Here is an 18,043-nt window from a genome sequence, read left to right as displayed (position 1 = left end):
GAACCTGCTGCTAATCTCTGGTCAGCTCTTGGTCCTCACCTTACTCACCTCAGAGTAGTTTTTGACATAATTGATCATTCCTTCTTTTTTGAAATTCTTTCTTCACTTGACTCTGGAACCCATGCATGTCTTTTTTTTTCCCCCTCTACTGGCTTCTTTTTTTCTATTCCCTTTGCTGGCCCTGCCTCTTCTTCCTGCTCTCTACATATAGAAATGCTCCAGGGTTCTCTCCCTGGCCTTCCTTTTTTCATATGTACACCGTCACTGTAGATGATTATATTAGTCACTGTCCAGTCAGAAGACAGAGACTATACTAGTCATTTGATCAGGGAACATTTAATAAAAAGAATTGTTAACTAGTAAAGCATGGTTTCCTGCTGAAAAGGCTATAGCAGTAGCCACCATAGAAAGCAACTACTAGGTTTCCTTAGCTGAGGGAGAGTGAACAAAGAAAGAACTTAAAGGAGACTCAGACCTGTTTGGAAAGGGTGTGGCTGGCTGAACGCTCAGTCTGTCAGTGGTGAAGAAGCTTGCCAGAGGCTGCAGGCCTCAGTGCAACAGTGAGAGTGGTCACTGGGTGAAGGAAAAGCTTGCCAGAGGTTGCAGGCCAGAGCTGAATGGCAGGACCACTGCTTGGAGAAGAACTTAACCAGGGCAAAGGTTGTTGAACTGTGAGGACTGCTGCTGTGTGGGTGGGGCATCTTGCTGGAGGCTGCAAATCACAGCTGAATCATTAGCGCCGTTACTGTGTTGGTGGGAAAACTTGCTAGAGGACTCAGTGGAGGCTGCCACTGTGGGGAATGCAGCCAGACCCCCTGCATGCCAGTGCCCTGCCTCTGTAGGTAAAATCGAGTACTGGAAGAAGGGAGGAGAGTTCCTTTCTCCTGCTTTGGACTTGTAGTGTCTCTACAGCACCTTCTATTGGCAAAACTTGGATCAGTCAGCTGGTAGAAGAGAAAAATCTTCTATAAGGCCCAAAGAATGGTACATTTGGAACAAGACATTAATAACCTATTTGTCTAATCAGCATCCATATTCATCTTTTGTACAGACGTTTGAAGTTCAGTATAACCACAGACCTAACCTTATGTTTATGTTCTACCCAAAAAGTTTTTACCCAAAGAGATGCAGCTACCCTTGGTACAGATGAAGAAATTCTCATCCTCTACCCAAAGGGAAAAGACACACAATCCCAACAGTCATTGTATCCGTTGCTGACTATATTAATTACTTTCCAATTCAGTCACAGTCTTACTGAATATTCTGTTACCTTAGGAGTAAATTATAAAGTTAACCTCCAACAAACTGTATAAAATATTCAGGAGAAAAAGGGGAGAGAAGAAGTAAATAGTTTATATATACACATTACAAGCATTTATGTATAGTCCATTTCTGTAGCTGGTTATAGGCTGTGGTTGGTATCTTTGACTTTCTGTCTTGGATGGGGATGGAACTATGCATTCCATACTTCCTTTGCCCTTAGCCAGACCCTCAGGTGATGGGAGTTACTTTACTCATGGGGTGACCCAAACCTTCATTACTGAGGGATGTGAAATCTCACTCTCTCTGCCTCTTTTTTTTCTCCTTGTTGCTGTTGTTTTTCATTAAGCTTTACCATTGGTCATGGAGGGACAAAGAGGCATCCCAGTGAATCCCCTGGGTTCCAGATGTAGTCCGCTGTGCCCTAATTGTGTAGCAGTAACTCAATTTCCCCTTCGTAATCAGGATCCATCACTCCAGCCAGAAGTGTAACAATCCTTTCCTTTGCCTGTTGGTTCATTGGCCTGAGGAGCCCAACATGACCAGGTGACAGTCTCATCTTTCAGTTCAGTGGAAACATTATGTCCCCTGCTGAAAGCATTCTCCTTGCTCTTAGGACCTAAGACTAAATCAGCAGAACTCAGAGTTGCGAGGATGTAAAACAAAATTGTACAAGTTGGTTATTAGATATAATAGTCAAAAGAAACACTCCCACTTCTACCTCTTGATTTCTAGACCCACGTATTCTGGCTGTGAGGTAGACAGCACCATATAGTGGTCTGTGAGTCAAAGCATATACTGCATCCTGTAAGACAAAACTGCAAAACCCTGAAAGACTGCAGTTTTGAGATTGAAGGATTCCAGGCCAACTGTGTTCATGCAAATTACTCGTAATTTTCAGATCCATTCAAACCTAGTCTTTTATATACCAGTTTTTTTTTTATTTAATTTTTTAAAAAATTTTTCCTCCTTCTCCCCAGTGCATAGTTGTGTATTTTAGTTGTGGGTCCTTCTAGTTGTGGCATGTGGGACACCACCTCAGCATGGCTTGATGAGCAGTGCTAGGTCCACACCCAGGATCCGAACTGGCAAAACCCTGGACTGCCAAAGCAGAGTGCACGAACTTAATCACTCAGCCACAGGGCCGGCTCCTATATACCAGTCTTTTATATACCATTTCCACTTGATGATAGATTGCTGTTGTGCACATGTAATCTATGGCTGGATTGGTCATGTAACTTTGAGTTCATGATAGGAAGCTCAGGATACATATTCACCTAATATCCCATGATTAGGCATTTATTCTCTAACAAGGCCTAGTAGCAAACCAGAAGCTGCTTCTCAAAAGGAAAATGGTTATCTGTAAAGGAGGGCATGGATTTTCTTCCAAATCTGAGAGATCTGCAGTATGATTCTCCTTTGGTAGTTTTCCAGAGGCTCCATCTTTAAAGCATCCCTCTTTACCACAGACACACACTTTAGTATCATTGGATCTGCTGGATCATTAAGTCCCAAGTGGAAAATCACCTTGCCCTCTCTTTTTCTCGTCCCCACTGGAATCTAGAAGCCTTATAAGTGACTTGACAGATGGGTAGAAGCAGCTCATTCAAATGTAGTATATGTTGCTTCCAAAAAGGCCTACCAAACATTTTTCTCCTTTTGTTTGTGGTAGGTGATGGGAGGTACAGCAGCTTGTCTTTTATCTTGGAGGGAATATCTTGACATCCTCCAAATCAGAAACTTCACTGAGATGGCAGGTCCCTGAATTTTTGTGGGGATTATCTGCCACTCTCTTGATTCACTTATGTCTTACTAAGGCATCTAAAGTACTTGTTGCTTCCTGCTCCTCAGATCAATTCAGCATAATATCATCAATGTAGTGGACCATTGTGATGTTTTGTGGAATGTCAAGACGATCAGGATCTCTGTGGACTATATTATGGCAAAAGAACAGGAGAGTTGAAATAGCCCTGAGGCAAGGCTTTGAAGGTGTACACAGATGCATGCCAGGTAAAAGCAAATGCTTCTGGTGGTCCTTACAAATTGAAGTGGAAAAAAAAAGCATTAACCAGGACAATAGCTGCATGCAAAATGCTAGGGGCTCTGTTAATTTGTTCTAGTAAAGAACTGGAAGAGTAGCTTCAATAGGAGTCATACCTGATTAAATTTATTATCCATAGTTATTATTTAAAATCCATCTGATTTCAGCACAGACCAAACAGGCAAGTTTAAATGATGATGTGATAGTCATTCTCACCCGTGCATATTTCAAGTCTTTGGTAGTATCACTGATTTTTGCAATTCTCAGGCTTGTGGTTTTGCTTCTGGTTTATTGTCTTAGTAGAGAGAGGAATTTCCAGGGGTTTTCCCTTCGTTCTTCCTGTCATAATGACCCTTACCCCACGGGTCAGGGAGCCAGCACAGAGAATTCTACCAGTTGCTAAGCATATCTATTCAAATTCAGGAATTGGGTGGGGTCCACAGACCACCTGGGTCCACTGTGATTCAAACTTGACTAAAACTCTATCACATGATCACCGTCAGGTCCCACTTTTACTGGTGCACAACAGCAGCATTTTGTGTTCTCAAGAATTAGTATCAATTCTAGAGCTTATGTCTGGTAATTCCTCAAAGTTTGGATATTTCCTTTTCTCAGTCACAGTCATTCCAATAAGTGGCCATGGATCTTTGGAGGAAGATTTACATTATATACTTGTGGCAATGCTACAAGGTCCTTCCTCAAAGGGACCTGCCTTTCCTCTTAAGTCAAGGGGGTCTGAGTGTGTGAATTGGCTTAGGTCTGAAAACTGGTTGAGAATCTGTGACTCTCCACTCTGGTGATTTAAGTTAGATTTTTTTAGCCACCACGTCTGGTATTTTTCTGTTATTCCTGGAGATATCCTGATTAATTAGCCACCAACAGAAATCCTCACAGGCCAAAACATTCTGATTATTAGTACATCCTTGCTGCCCTTTTTGGTAAAAGAATCTACCTTGTCTTTGGTGATTAAGTGATGCTACAGCAAGGAGCCCATATTAATGGGAACATTTCCCATTGCTTACCTACATAGGAGAATAGCCACAGAGGTTTTCAAGGATGCAGATGCTACCCTTAATTAACGTATTTCTCAATGCTTTTGTGAAGGGACTATTTTCTAGACTTTTGGGGGGTGGGTGGGTGTGCAGGTTGCATGTGAAAAATCTACTTCAATATTCTTGCCTTCCTAAGCTTTTAGATTCCTTTCTCTACATCAGGGGTCAGCCCTTGGATCAAATCCAGCCTAGCTCCTGATATTTTAAATGAAGTTTTATTGGAACACAGTCATGCCCATTCACTTATATATTGTCTAGGTTGGTTTTTGCATTATAGTAGAGAGTTGATTAGTTGAGACAGACCATATGGCCTGCAAAGCTGAAAATATTTACTATTTGGTCCTTTAAGAAAATGTTTGCCAACTTTTTGCCCTAGAGCAAGTTTGCCCTAGAGCATGTTGAGATTTGATCCAAGTTAGGGGTCTAGTGACAACAGAGGAATAGTTGTCATAGTTCTTCAGAAGGTTAAGCATCCCTTTGCGAGGCATCTGCTGCAGATTGTCATTCTTCTCAGACACAGGGGAGCAGGTTATTTGCACTGGCCGGTGAGACTCAGAATAACACAGAAATTTAAGATTCTCAGTTTTGTCTGAGTCCAACCAGATGCTCCCATTCCAAGTTTCAGAGTTCCCTTCCTTGCCAATAAATGCCCTAACTTTCACATAAGAAACTTGGTGAGGCTATGAATTCAATTGACATTGTAAATTTGCAACCTATACAGTTAAAGTTTGTGTTTAATTTTCAGCGATATCAGCCCCATCAAAGATTCTTTTAGGTTTGCCACAGAAGCTCTCCCTGCTCAGACTGTGACTTGTGCTGAAAGTTTAAGGACCTGAGCTTGACGCTTCTTTCTGTAAAGGCTCCGTGCACTCAGTGGAATCTATTGCACAACACAGTCTTTGTGTCATCATCGTTTTTGTAATGATCAGGGGCAGCAGCCCCTTGGACTCCCAGGGCACGCACTTCAGTATATACTTCGCTACAATCAACCTCAGGAGATAACTTGATTAATTGTCATGCCAATGGATACCTTGCATTACTGGCATCCCATTTCCCACTGGCAAGGGCTCAGCAATGTGCTTAAGCCCAAAGGCATGACTAACCAATTCCAAAAATCCCATCTTTACTGGTCTGTCTGCTGTGACCATTTCAATACCAATTCTATATCAATCAGCAGACAGAAACCACCCCAGTAATTTGAACAGGGAAAATTTAATAAGAAGTGTCAACTAATAAATGATGGTTAACTACTAAAAGGAGTAAAAGAGCATTCTAAGGTGTATAGATGTAGCAACTGCAGAAAGCAGTGACCACCCATAGGGCTAATGGACAGTGAACAAGGAGTAAACTTAGTGGATGGACGCTTGCCCTCTTCCCCCAGGCTGAGATTCACATCTCTTGGAAAGGGTGTGGGTGCCACAGGAACACAACCTGCCAGTGGAAAAGAAACTGGTCAGAGGACTGATCTAGGAAATCCTCTGCTATGGTGGCATAGAAACTCCCCCATCCCCTCCCTGACCACACCCCTTACCTCCTCATTGGTCACTAGCTCCAGCACACCAGAAGGAAGAAAAATCCCTTCCTTTTAGTTTAACCTTCAGGGGTCCTCTAGCACCCTCTATTGGCCAAAATCAAATCAGCTGGCAAAGGAAAAAGGTCTAACAGGGTCTGGCTCACATAGCAGGAAAAAGAGGGGTGGATTTGGAGGTGAGACATAATAAATTAATAACAAGCTCTTAACCAGTTTCTTAACTATAACTACTATCTGTATGCTACTGTCTCCTATATTTATATCTCTAGCCTATTCTCCCTTCAGCTCCAGAGAAGTATTAAATTATCAGACTGGCTCCTTGATGTCTTCACTTGAATTTCTCATAGGCATCCTTAACTTAATGGGTACAAAACTAAACACTTGTACCATCTCAGTAAATGGCATCACCATTCAAACAAAAGCATAGCCCTGACACTTATCTTTTTCCCTTACTCCACTTGCAATTCATCAAAGTCCTGCCAGCTCTATCTTCAAAATATATCCAGATCCTACCATTTCTCATCACCTTTGCTGCTGCCACTCTGCTCCAGGTCATTGTCATCTCTTGACTCTTATAAATCTCAGAAATAATACCCTAATTTCTTCATTACCAATATGTGCTTCATAATTAAATGACTACTTGTTCTCAATTCATTCTGTAATTTTTCATTCTGTAACAGCTGTACCCCATCTTCCCTCTCTGAAGTCTGTGCAAGACTCCAAAAGCCTTAGGGTGGGTTGGTTGGTTGTTTCCGTCTTCTCCCCAAAGCTCCCCAGTACATAGTTGTGTATTCTAGTTCTGGGTCCTTCTAGTTGTGACATGTGGGATGCCGCCTCAGCACTCCCTGATGAGTGGTGCCATGTCCGCGCCCAGGAGCCGAACTGAGGAAACCCTGGGCTGCCAAAGTGGAGCATGTGAACTTAACCACTCAGCCACGGGCCCGGCCCCAGCCTTAGGGTATTTGAAAATGCCTGCTGCATCCCTTGCTGTCAGAGTAAGCCCATATTTTGTGTTTGCCAATGCAGCATTAACCCTTATTTTTTAATATTAATTATATTAATGTCATTATTTCTTCATGTGCAGTTTTGAAACATGTATGGATGGATCTTTTTACCTCAAACTATTAATTGCCTGTCAGATTTTTTTAAAATTTGAAAGCGTTTTTATAGAAATGACCTTTTTTCTTAAATTTCTGATTTGTTGGATAGAAACTACAAAGGTGGCAACCCCCTAAAAAGAAATTTTTCACATATGTCATTGGCTTTTTGTGTCAGTTAAAATTTTTCATTCTTTTTCATCAACTTAATTTCTTTTAAGGTAAATATCAGTACTTTTGTTACATTCAGAAGAGGGAATGATTTGTATTAATTATTGCTTAGAATTCCATACGACTAATTTCAGTAGAAAACTTTATTATCTGGATCCCTTGACTCCGTATTAATATTGATTTGAGGCCATAATAAATAAGGAATCCCTTTGAAATTGAAGGTTCTTTAAGCACGTACTTTTTTTGTTTGTTTTTTGTTTTTTTTTAACTTTTTATTAAGATTATGATAGTTTACAACATTGTGAAATTTCAGTTGTGCATTATTGTTAGTCATGTTGTAGGTGCACCACTTCACCCTTTGTGCCCTCCTCCCAACCCCCCTTTCCCCTGGTAACCACCAATCAATTCTCTTTGTCTCTATGTTTAACTTCCACCTATGAGTGGAGTCATACAGAGTTCGTCTTTCTCTATCTGGCTTATTTCACTTAACATAATACCTTCAAGGTCCATCCATGTTGTTGTGAATGGGATGATTTTATCTTCTTTTGTGGCTGAGTAGTATTCCATTGTATATATATATACCATATCTTCTTTATCCAGTCATCAGTTGATGGGCATTTAGGTTGCTTCCATGTCTTGGCTGTTGTAAATAATGCTGCAGTGAACATAGGGGTGCATGGGACTTTTGGAATTGCTGATTTCAAGTTCTTTGGATAGGTACCCAGTAGTGGGATGGCTGGGTCATAAGGTATTTCTATGTTTAATTTTTTGAGAAATCTCCATACTGTTTTCCATAGTGGCTGCACCAGTTTGCATTCTCACCAACAGTGTATGAGGGTTCCTTTTTCTCCACAACCTCTCCAACATTTGTCACATTTTGTTTGGGATATTTTTGCCATTTTAACAGGTGTAAGGTGATATCTTAGTGTAGTTTTGATTTTAAGCACGTACTTTTTTTAAATTAAAGAAGATTACCTGATACATGCTGTTTCTCTTTTAGGTGGAAGATGTTGCTGTTTTTCTCCTGATGGTAAAGCTTTAGCTGTAGGTCTCAATGATGGAAGTTTCTTAATGGCAAATGCAGATACTCTAGAGGATCTTGTTTCTTTTCACCACAGAAAAGATATTATTTCAGATATTCGATTTTCACCAGGTAAGATTCCACTGAAATCATATTTGATTATTTACTTGAGTCTGGCAGTGAGTAAATATATCAGTGTGTAATTTTTGTTAACGATTATTTTATCTCTTAATTTTGCTTTTTTGACTAGAAGAGACAGCATGGTGAGAAGTAAAAGCCCTGTATTAGATCCGTGGCAAAATATCTTGCCTAGTGCCATTTCTCTCTCTCAATTTTCTGTGTGACTTGGGCCAAAGCACTTCTCTGAGCTTCAGTTTCCTCACTTGTAATGTAAAAGGGGTTGGATGACTGTCTTCATTATATTCTTAATGCTTTTGAAATTACATTAATTTTGCTTCATCAGTTTTCACATATTCATTGCCTATGACAAACCTACTGTAATGTAGGAATTACTATAGTTAAGGCAAAATTTACTTATGCTGGTTTACTTCCATGTTTTGTAAATTTAGAGGGTTTTTTTGGTTAAATGCAAAGTGTATCAAAATTACATTGCATATAGTTTTTGACATTTGCTTTCCACTGAACTACTTCACTACAATAAAAACTTATTTCATTTTGTTGATTACAATATGCTTGAAAAATATGTTGCCATTTGTCATTTCACATGTCTTGTTATAACTTATGAAACACCTAAGAGTTCCTCCCAAAAATATTAAGAAAATTAACTCTAGTTGTTGAGTGTAAAAATATTTCTAAATGTAGAAAATGTCAAGCAAATACGTTTCTATTATAGGTTCTGGGAAATATCTTGCTGTAGCATCCCATGACAGCTTTATAGATATATACAATGTAATGAGTAGTAAACGAGTAGGAATATGCAAAGGCGCTACCAGTTACATAACCCATATTGACTGGGATATTAGAGGTAAGAATTTAAATAACTTAATGTTTGATAGAAGTTTCATTTGATTTAGTATAGCTGTTTTAGAAAAACAAAGTGATTCAATGGATGAGTTCAAAAGCATTGTGAAAAATAAACATTCTCAAAATTATTTTCCACTGCTTTATTTCACTTGTGGAGATGAAATGCTGTAAGTTTAGACTTTTCTATACTTCTCCTAGTGTAATTCAAATGATAGTACAGTAAGGGGTAAATTGTTTAATTTATAAAGTAATTTAAATACTATACCAAAAAATTTTTTTAATCATTTGTTTTCCTTTTATCAGATAAACTTGACATAAATAGTAATTGAAAATTTGGAAAATGGTAATGAGGATTTTAATGTCATTTCCCCATCATTAGATATAAAATACATTCTCTAAAAATATGCGTAATTTAATGTGTATCTTTATTTTTTAGCAGAATGCATGGCATATGGCAGTGTTTAATAAATTTGGATAAAAGATAAATATTTTAAATGCTCTGTTTTTAAGGATTTTTGTTTCACGTCTTCATCTATATAAATCTAGTATTATAAATTAACGTTTTTTCCAAATGCAGTTAAAATACTTTTTTTAAAAGTTGCAAAATTTGTTTCTAGGATTTTTTAGATATGCGTAACAACAGAAATAGTTTTTATGTATATACATACACAAAAATTAAACAATTTATGAGTTTAATTAATTACATGGAGATTAAGAAAGTCAAATGCTCTTAATATATGTTGACTGCAGAGGAAAATGGTTTTTATGTTTAAGCTTAATTTTTCCCGTAAAAGTTAAACATCACACTAACTGAATATGTATTTATATTTTATGTGTGTATATATATATATTTTCATTTGAAAACTATTCAAGTGCCAAACTTCCTTCCAGAATAATTGTATCAGGTTATATGCCCAACATAGGGTTCACACCCATGGCAGCAACTGGATATGTTAAACTTTCTCAGTTTTTGACATGGCTAGGTGAAAAATGACATCTCTTTTTTAATTTGCATTTCTAAAGTATTTATTTTCATAGACTTTTTGTAATTTTTATTAACTACTTTTGTTCTTTCTTTTAACATATGAAGTTTATATTTTTAGGTAGTAAAATTTACTTTTATTAATTGCTTTCTTTATACTTTCAAGTTTTCATGTTATGTTTTGAATGGTCTCTTTTAAGATAATAAAATTTATAAAAATATAAAATTATAAACATAAGATGATATATGTATATATATTTTTAATTTTTTTTAAGGAAAGCTTTTACAGGTCAACACTGGTGCTAAAGAACAGTTATTCTTTGAGGCTCCCAGAGGGAAGAAACAAACCATCCCCAGTGTGGAGGTAGGAAGATAGTACTGTTGTAGTGTTGTTAATATGACTAAGAGTGGTTAGAAAACTGATATGTACCTTCCATCATTTGGTGACACATGAAGCCTGTTCTCAGATTATTTGAATTATTGATGTTCTCTTTGCGAGTTATTTTATTGGGTCAGACTACCTAGATGAGTAAAGGAAGAGCTGCTGTATTAAGGGAATAAATTGCTTGTTTGTCTAGCTGTGCTCTAATACTTTCCTTAAAGAAGCAGACAATAGCAAATAGGAGACATGACATCTAAGATTGGAGTATTGCATGTCTGCCAAGTCTTTTGGAACCCATAAGCCTAAAATGTTAGTTGGCAAATTCCTGTTTAAAGAAAAAAATGTGTTCAGTTTTGTGCCTGACAGTATTAGCAGAAATTTTTGACATGGCTAAGAAAGAGAGGCTAAACAAATTTAACATGAAAGTGGCTTAATAAGAAAAGGGCTGTAAATAAAAGTTCTTAACTTCCAGTAATGATTAATTGGAAAACATGTTTATAATGTGTTAGTAGAAATTTAGACATGAAGTGTAAGAAGAAGTTTCTTGATTATGCTAAGAGTAAAAATGGTCTTCTTTCTTATCACTGTATGCTGAGCATCTAGAACATACAGTGGATATTTAGTAAGTAAATATTAAATAGTGTTATGTAAAATTTTTCTGCAGGAACTAGTGGACTTTGGAAGCTACAAAACCAAGACAACTAATAACTTTTTTAATTAAATTTTTAATTTTAATTGTGGCACATCTAATTACAAAGAAAAATATTCAGACTTGATTGTTAATTTTTTAGGTTTGGATATTACAGACTTACAGCATTTTTTTTCCCCCTTTTTAGGTAGAAAAAATTGGTTGGGCATCATGGACAAGTGTGCTTGGTTTATGCTGTGAGGGAATTTGGCCAGTAATTGGAGAAGTCACAGATGTAACTGCCTCTTGCCTCACCAGTGACAAAATGATCCTAGCTACTGGGGATGATTTGGGATTTGTGAAGTTATTTAGATATCCTGCTAAAGTATGTGTTTTTCTTTAACTCTCCTAATGATCATAATTATGAAAATGGTTAGGGTAATTCCCTTTCCTAGCATTTCGTTGTTGTAATATTACTATTACGTATGTAATATAATATGAAAGGTTCAGAATTGTGTTTCCTGTTCTTGACATCATATTTATAGCTTTTATCTAGAAGAATTATTATAATTTGTGATCCTGTGCCTTAAATTATATATTAAATTGTGCAGTTTCTCAATATTGAATAATATAAATAATCCATTTTAGAGGAAACCTGCCTTTTGTCTCCAATATTAACTTAATTTTAATATTCTTCTGATTAAATATATACTATTAACAGTAAATATAAACTTTATATTTACAGCTTTATAAGTTTAAAATGTTTTAAGCAATTAAATACAAGATATTATAAGTGCAACACCTATAAAATTAACATAAACAACATTGATTTAATGTGATGAATGATGTTATTTTGCTAAAACCAAACTGTCCAGATTCTTTGGAGTACTACATGCCTCTGCCACTGTGTGATTACTCAGTTCTCTTCTTGCTTTCCTCTATTCAGACTACTGGGAAACATCAGGCTTTCACTTAGCACAAAAATGAAATTCACGTTATCAAGTCCAGATGCATTTATTTCTTAATTGTCACAAATTCAGATATATGTTATAATGTGGCACCAACATGAACATAAACATAAATTGGAAATAGAGCATTGAAATCATATTATGATATTCAGTTCATGATGGTCTCAAGTAACTGCTCATATTCATATTCTAAGCTCAGCATTGAAATGAAAATGCAAGTTTAAAAACTCATATAGCAAACTCAAATGCACAAGAAAATATTTCGCAGATCCCTATTTTAGGTACACTTAAATGGTAGAACTTTAGTTGATAAGAATGTGTTCCAATAAAACACTTATTCGTCAGAAACTTCACTTCTAGCATTCTGATGGTAGAGATGCCCTAAGAATAGACTCTAGGGTATTGAGCTACAGATTCCTTCTTCACCTTACTGTAGCAAGAACCGCAAAATCTTAGGGAAGCTACCTTCTTGCAGTGTTTTGTTGACAGATCCTCCTCCTATTTCAGCTAACTTTTATTGAATCTTCATTCCCAGAGAATTCACTGATTTAGCTATCCCTATATTTCATATATTTAAGGCATTCCTCATTTTAACACTCTTGAAAAGATGTCCATCTAAAACCTGCTTATGATACATTGATCTGAGATTTACTTACGTAACTTGATAATGCTAATGTTCTAGATTTAAAAGTTGCCAGTATCTATAATGTGGATTTTTCTTGATATTTAAAAGAAAAATGCATTCCCATATGTAGCACTTATAAACAGAAACACTAATGAATTACGATAAAACATATTTTCATGGGTATATACCAAAATGGTTGATAATTACTTTTGTTAACATGGCCATGCTGTGCATAGGCATTTATATTCTGACTTTCTAAGTTATTTTGTCTATTTCCAACAACAGTAGCCATTTTTTGTAATAGATAGGTACTATTCCATAGATGTACACTGTAATTAACTACAACTTTATTGAACATTTAAGGTGTTTAAAGTTTTTCACTGCTATAAGTAGATACTGTGGTAAATATTTTTTGCACACATAGCATTTTTTAGCGTAGATCTCTAGAAAGGGGATTGGTGAGTCAAAGGTCAGAACACTTTTGTGCTTTTAATGAAAAATACCAAGTTGATTTCCAAAAGAAGTTGTCCATGGTACTAGCAGTGTGTGAAACTACTAGTTTTATCCATTTCTCACCAGGCTTGGGAATCGTTATTTTTTATTCTAGTGACTTTCAGTATTTTCTCACTTTTTTTTATAAGTTGCATTTGTAATGATTAATTTCTAATCATATATTAAGAAACAAATTCAAAATTATAACTCACAGTTTTCAAGTAATGAAATTTCTCAGAAAGACTGTTTGAATTTTTTTTATCTTTAGGGAAAATTTGGAAAGTTTAAGAGGTATGTGGCCCATAGTACACATGTCACAAATGTTCGCTGGACTTATGATGACAGCATGTTGGTTACCTTAGGAGGTGCAGATATGTCTTTAATGGTTTGGACAAATGAAATGGAGGGCTATCGAGAAAAAAGGCCTTGTGATAGTGAAGAATCTGATATAGATTCTGAAGAAGATGGGGGTATGTGGTTTTAAAATATTTTATTTTAACAAAAACGTAGAAAAAATTTAGCACAACTGATTTAAACTGTAGAAGTTAAGCAATAATAATGTTTGAATAATTGCATTTTTAGTCTTTTTGGTTTATTTAACACCAAAATTGGTCTTTTGACTCAAGAATAACAGGCTGGCATGTATTGATGACTTAGATATTCTTCATCTACAAATGTAAGATAATCATAACTTAAGTACTGTTAAAATAAATTTTATGATATCTAACCTCATATTTTAAAATAATTTTTTTCCCTAATATACCAGTAATACCAGCTCATAGAAAATACATTTTGCAATGAAAAATAAACATAGCATCCATAATTTGACCACTCAGAGGTAACCTCTATTAACATTTTGGGGTATATCAATAAGGGTATGCACATTTATATGCACAATTTTTTTAACAAAAATGGTGTCATATTGACTTACTTTTTGTAGCCTGCCATTATCACTTAGAAATACTTTGAAAACATTGTTACATATCATTAAATATTCTTCTACATCATTTTTACTGGTTGTATATTATTTCATAATTTGGCTGTGACAATTTATTTAACATTTCATATTGTTGAAGTCCTTGTATTCAAATTATAAAATCATACTTGGTGTCTTAAGTTATTACTTAGAGAATAATTCTTATATTTTGATGGTAGGCTATGACAGTGATGTTACAAGGGAGAATGAAATCAGTTACACCATCAGAGCCTTATCAACAAATATTCGCCCAATGTTTGGAATCAAGCCTCATTTGCAACAAAAAGAACCCTCAGTTGATGAGAGGTAACAATCAAGTTTAAAACTAGATGAAGAAAAAGATCTTGGTGTTAAAAATTGAATTTATTGCTTAACTGAATAAATTTCTGTGAAAACTAAGAAAGAGTGGTACTCTTGCGTTGTACAGTTCCCAGCATCTCTTAGAAAACAAGTTTGTCCTTAATTGCTTTTTGGTGGTGATGCAGTCTTTTACAAGTAGTTGAGAGAATGGTGCTATGTATAAAGTCTGTATGATTAAAGGAATGTTATTTGCTAACTTTTATAAATATATGTGATGGGGTTGGAGGAGATAATAAAAATTGAATCTAATACCAAGTTCCTTTTAGGAAGCACATGAACAGAGATATGATTAAATTTTGAGAAGGCTTCTCTATCCATGTGCCTTTAATCAAGGATAGAAAATCATAATTTCAAAAACTTTCCAAAAAGGCAAGTTGAAGTATAGCTTGTCTAATGGGAATTATTGGTCTTTGTCTAGAATCAGTAAGTCAAAAATAAGGACACATATACAGCTATTTTATGAGGAAAGATATTTTAATAAAGTCTCTGAACTAGGTGACGGATCAAGAGAGAAATTGTGAACCTCATGCTTTTAAAATCATTAGGGAAGATAGAAAACAATAAAGAGGCATATGGATCAGTGAATGGCATAAGTTTTAGAAGCAAAGAGGTTTTAAGAAATGATAAAGAAAAAATTATCTAGAAACAACAGTGAGGAACAAAGAGGGAGTGGGAGGAGAAAACAGCAGTGACCTCTTCTGTAGAAAGCTGTGATGAGAAAAGCTTTATTATGATAAGTTAGTAGGAGTATTTGAGGGAGAATTTAAAAAAGAAAGCAAATTCATTCGCATTGAACAGAATTTGTGGAAAATTCAACTGAGTGTTATAGTTGGTGAGGGTGGTGCCAAAGACCACTGGTGCTCAGCTAGATAGAAGTGGTATCACAAGAAGGCATTGGCAGACGGATTTGGGTTTGCACGTCTGGGTTTAAGATTTAGGGAAAAGGATGAAGTTGGAATGGTGAGAGGCATGTTGGTGGTGGAGAACGGGAGAGCTAGAGACTCTCTAGAATTGACTACCCCAGAGTTCCCAGGAAAGTTCTAGGTGGAATGTTGAGGTCGCGATGTCTCCACAGCTCTTCTTCCAGGTGCCCGATTTGCTGAGGATACACCTCAGACAATAGCAATAGACGGTCACCTTACAGAAAGGGATAGAGAGTAGTAATCAATTTTGCCGTCATGTATAAAGAGGCAAAATATTAAATTAAAGGTAAGTTTTAAGAAAGCTAACCATACTATAATCTAAATACTTGTACAGGATTCAAGGTTGAAGTGACTTGGTAGGAGGCGATATCATACAATGCAAAGGGCATGGTTTTTGGATTCAGATAAATGGGTTAAAATATTCATCTGTATCATTTACCATTTGTGTGACCTTGAAAAACTATCCATTCTCTCTCAGCCTCAGTTTTCTGAGAGGTAAAATGAACCTGATAATCCTTAACTTATAGAGTATTTCAAGGTTTAAATGAAATAATGCATATAAAGAGTTTAAATGTTAGATCTTCACCAGTGACATCCCTCCCTTGGAATGGAAATACAGAGTAACCTGAGGAGATACCCTGGTTAATACAGAAACACTTTCTGAAGTTAAATATTCACCAAGTAATGAACATTACCTGTGTATTTATTGGTTAGGGTAATACATTTAAGTATGCAAATATAGATGTTTCTAATAGAATATTTGCAATATAGTGCTTAATATTAAACTTAAAGGAAATTATATCTATACCGTAGGGAAGAAGGAACCCTGGACATTCCCATAAATCTTTTTCATTTATTATTTTTTTAAGAAAAGTATTATCATTTATCAGATAAATTTGATATATCAGAAAAAGTGACCTAATTTTAATCTGAAGCCATGTTAAATTTCCTTCTCATTGCTGAAGTGACCCAAATTATGATAGATGGAAATATTTTACTGCTGACAGAGAATAATTAACACTGTCATAATTGTAATCTGTGCTGTTAGCTTGCATTTTTTATACCTTTTTCAAAATTACTTTTGAAATTATTTTGCATTTTGTTCTCAAATTATTTTACGATTCACCTATACTATATTTTTCTGAAAATGCCGAGGCACAAGAATTTATTAATGTGGTTCATAGTTGGGAGTCTTCATTTTCATAAAATGAAACAATCGAAGGAGATAAAAAAAAAGAAGAGATATTTCTTTTTACCAACTTTGAATATATTTGTGAGGAGATAAAATGGTGTGTATAAATAATTGTTTTCATATTTCAAATAAAATATATTGTCATCAAATATTAAACAAAACACTTTGTAGGCAGTTAAAACAAATATTTGTCAAATATCTGATCCACTTAAAAAGAAAATGTTTCTGATGGCAGTTTGACAACTACTGTACTTGGCTGATAGTTTTGTAGTGTCTTTTTTCATAAATGACTTTAATAATTTTGTTTTCTATATGTATTTTTGTAGCAAATCTTATATATTTAAAATAGTTAATTGTCAATCAAATTTCCAATATTTTTGAATAAAAATATTCAAAACAATGTGACATAAAATTTAGGCATTTTTGTATTTCCTTAGAATTCTGTTAACATGTTGCCTTTATTCTGTTTATGGAACTGCTACATTTTATTCATCGTCAATTTTCATGTATGTTTCCTTTTTTCCTCTTGCTCATTTCAAAGGCAGGGGGTAGTAAGGTAAGTATTTTATTGAAGAAAATATTTTACTCAAAAATTTACTCTTCTCTTTTGGTCTTTATAGTATTTTAAGGTATTGATTTTTCCCCCCTATAAAACATTGAACTATATTTATTGAGAAAGAACCAGAAAATAAAATAGGAAAAATCCTACAAGAGCGTTGCATTTATTAATACAATATGTGGGTGGTGTTATGAGGGTCTTCCTTATGATCATTGGTTTTACAAGTGACTTTTTACAAACTCCTATACTCTAGATAGTTTTAGTTTTTCTTTAAGCTTCAGAGGCTCATAAAAACAAACTGTTAACCACACATATTTATCAGTGAAAATTTTTTGTTTATAAACTTGTTAGCTTCATTCAATGCATCTTTAATATATTCGTTAATTTAAAAACATGAACATAGGGCAATGATGGTATTTGTATGTTTAGTAAAATGATATGTGCATGAAAGGACTCTTTGGGGGTACTTTCATAGCCTCTTTAGTGAGATGAAAATGTCTTCAGATAGTTTCTGAAACAGGACAGTGTGGAAAAAGCTAGTCTATTTTAGAAGTAAAAAAGGTACCATTAGGAAAATGCTGGAAGATAAGGATGAAAAAAGTAGATTTGAGACCAGATTGTGCAGAAACTCCAATATTAGGCACTCCTTAATTTCTTTGGCAGACAGCAGGAATCCATTATCTATTTTAAGCAGGGGATGATGTGTGCAAAGATGTGAGTCTAGAGTGTGATGTGACTTCCAAAAAGGCCCACACAGTCTTATACTGTTTTAACAGAAATAAAACATTCAGATCTCGCC

General features: G+C 35.4%; 1 protein-coding gene across 11 annotated transcripts in view; it reads left to right on the top strand.

The window, feature by feature from the left end:
* EML5 (EMAP like 5) overlaps window positions 1-18,043 on the top strand; it is a 140,203-nt gene that overhangs the window by 89,752 nt on the left and 32,408 nt on the right. For 8 of the 11 annotated variants that reach the window (XR_011432098.1, XR_011432099.1, XR_011432097.1 and 5 more), the window contains exons 22-27: window positions 8,153-8,305; window positions 9,027-9,158; window positions 10,415-10,503; window positions 11,358-11,534; window positions 13,503-13,704; window positions 14,390-14,516. Coding sequence is in view for 3 of the 11 variants with exons in the window: in XM_023628233.2 (XP_023484001.2) it covers window positions 8,153-8,305; window positions 9,027-9,158; window positions 10,415-10,503; window positions 11,358-11,534; window positions 13,503-13,704; window positions 14,390-14,516 (880 nt within the window). In the remaining 8 variants the exon portion in view is untranslated. Of the gene's footprint in view, window positions 1-8,152; window positions 8,306-9,026; window positions 9,159-10,414; window positions 10,504-11,357; window positions 11,535-13,502; window positions 13,705-14,389; window positions 14,528-18,043 lie in introns of all 11 variants that reach the window. The other 3 variants (XR_011432100.1, XR_011432101.1, XR_011432102.1) reach the window with 1 other exon arrangement.

The sequence above is a fragment of the Equus caballus genome, chromosome 24, assembly GCF_041296265.1.
Source record: "Equus caballus isolate H_3958 breed thoroughbred chromosome 24, TB-T2T, whole genome shotgun sequence".
NCBI lineage: Eukaryota > Metazoa > Chordata > Mammalia > Perissodactyla > Equidae > Equus > Equus caballus.
Note: the sequence above shows the minus strand (reverse complement) of the source record. Positions and strands in the feature narration are given on the sequence as shown.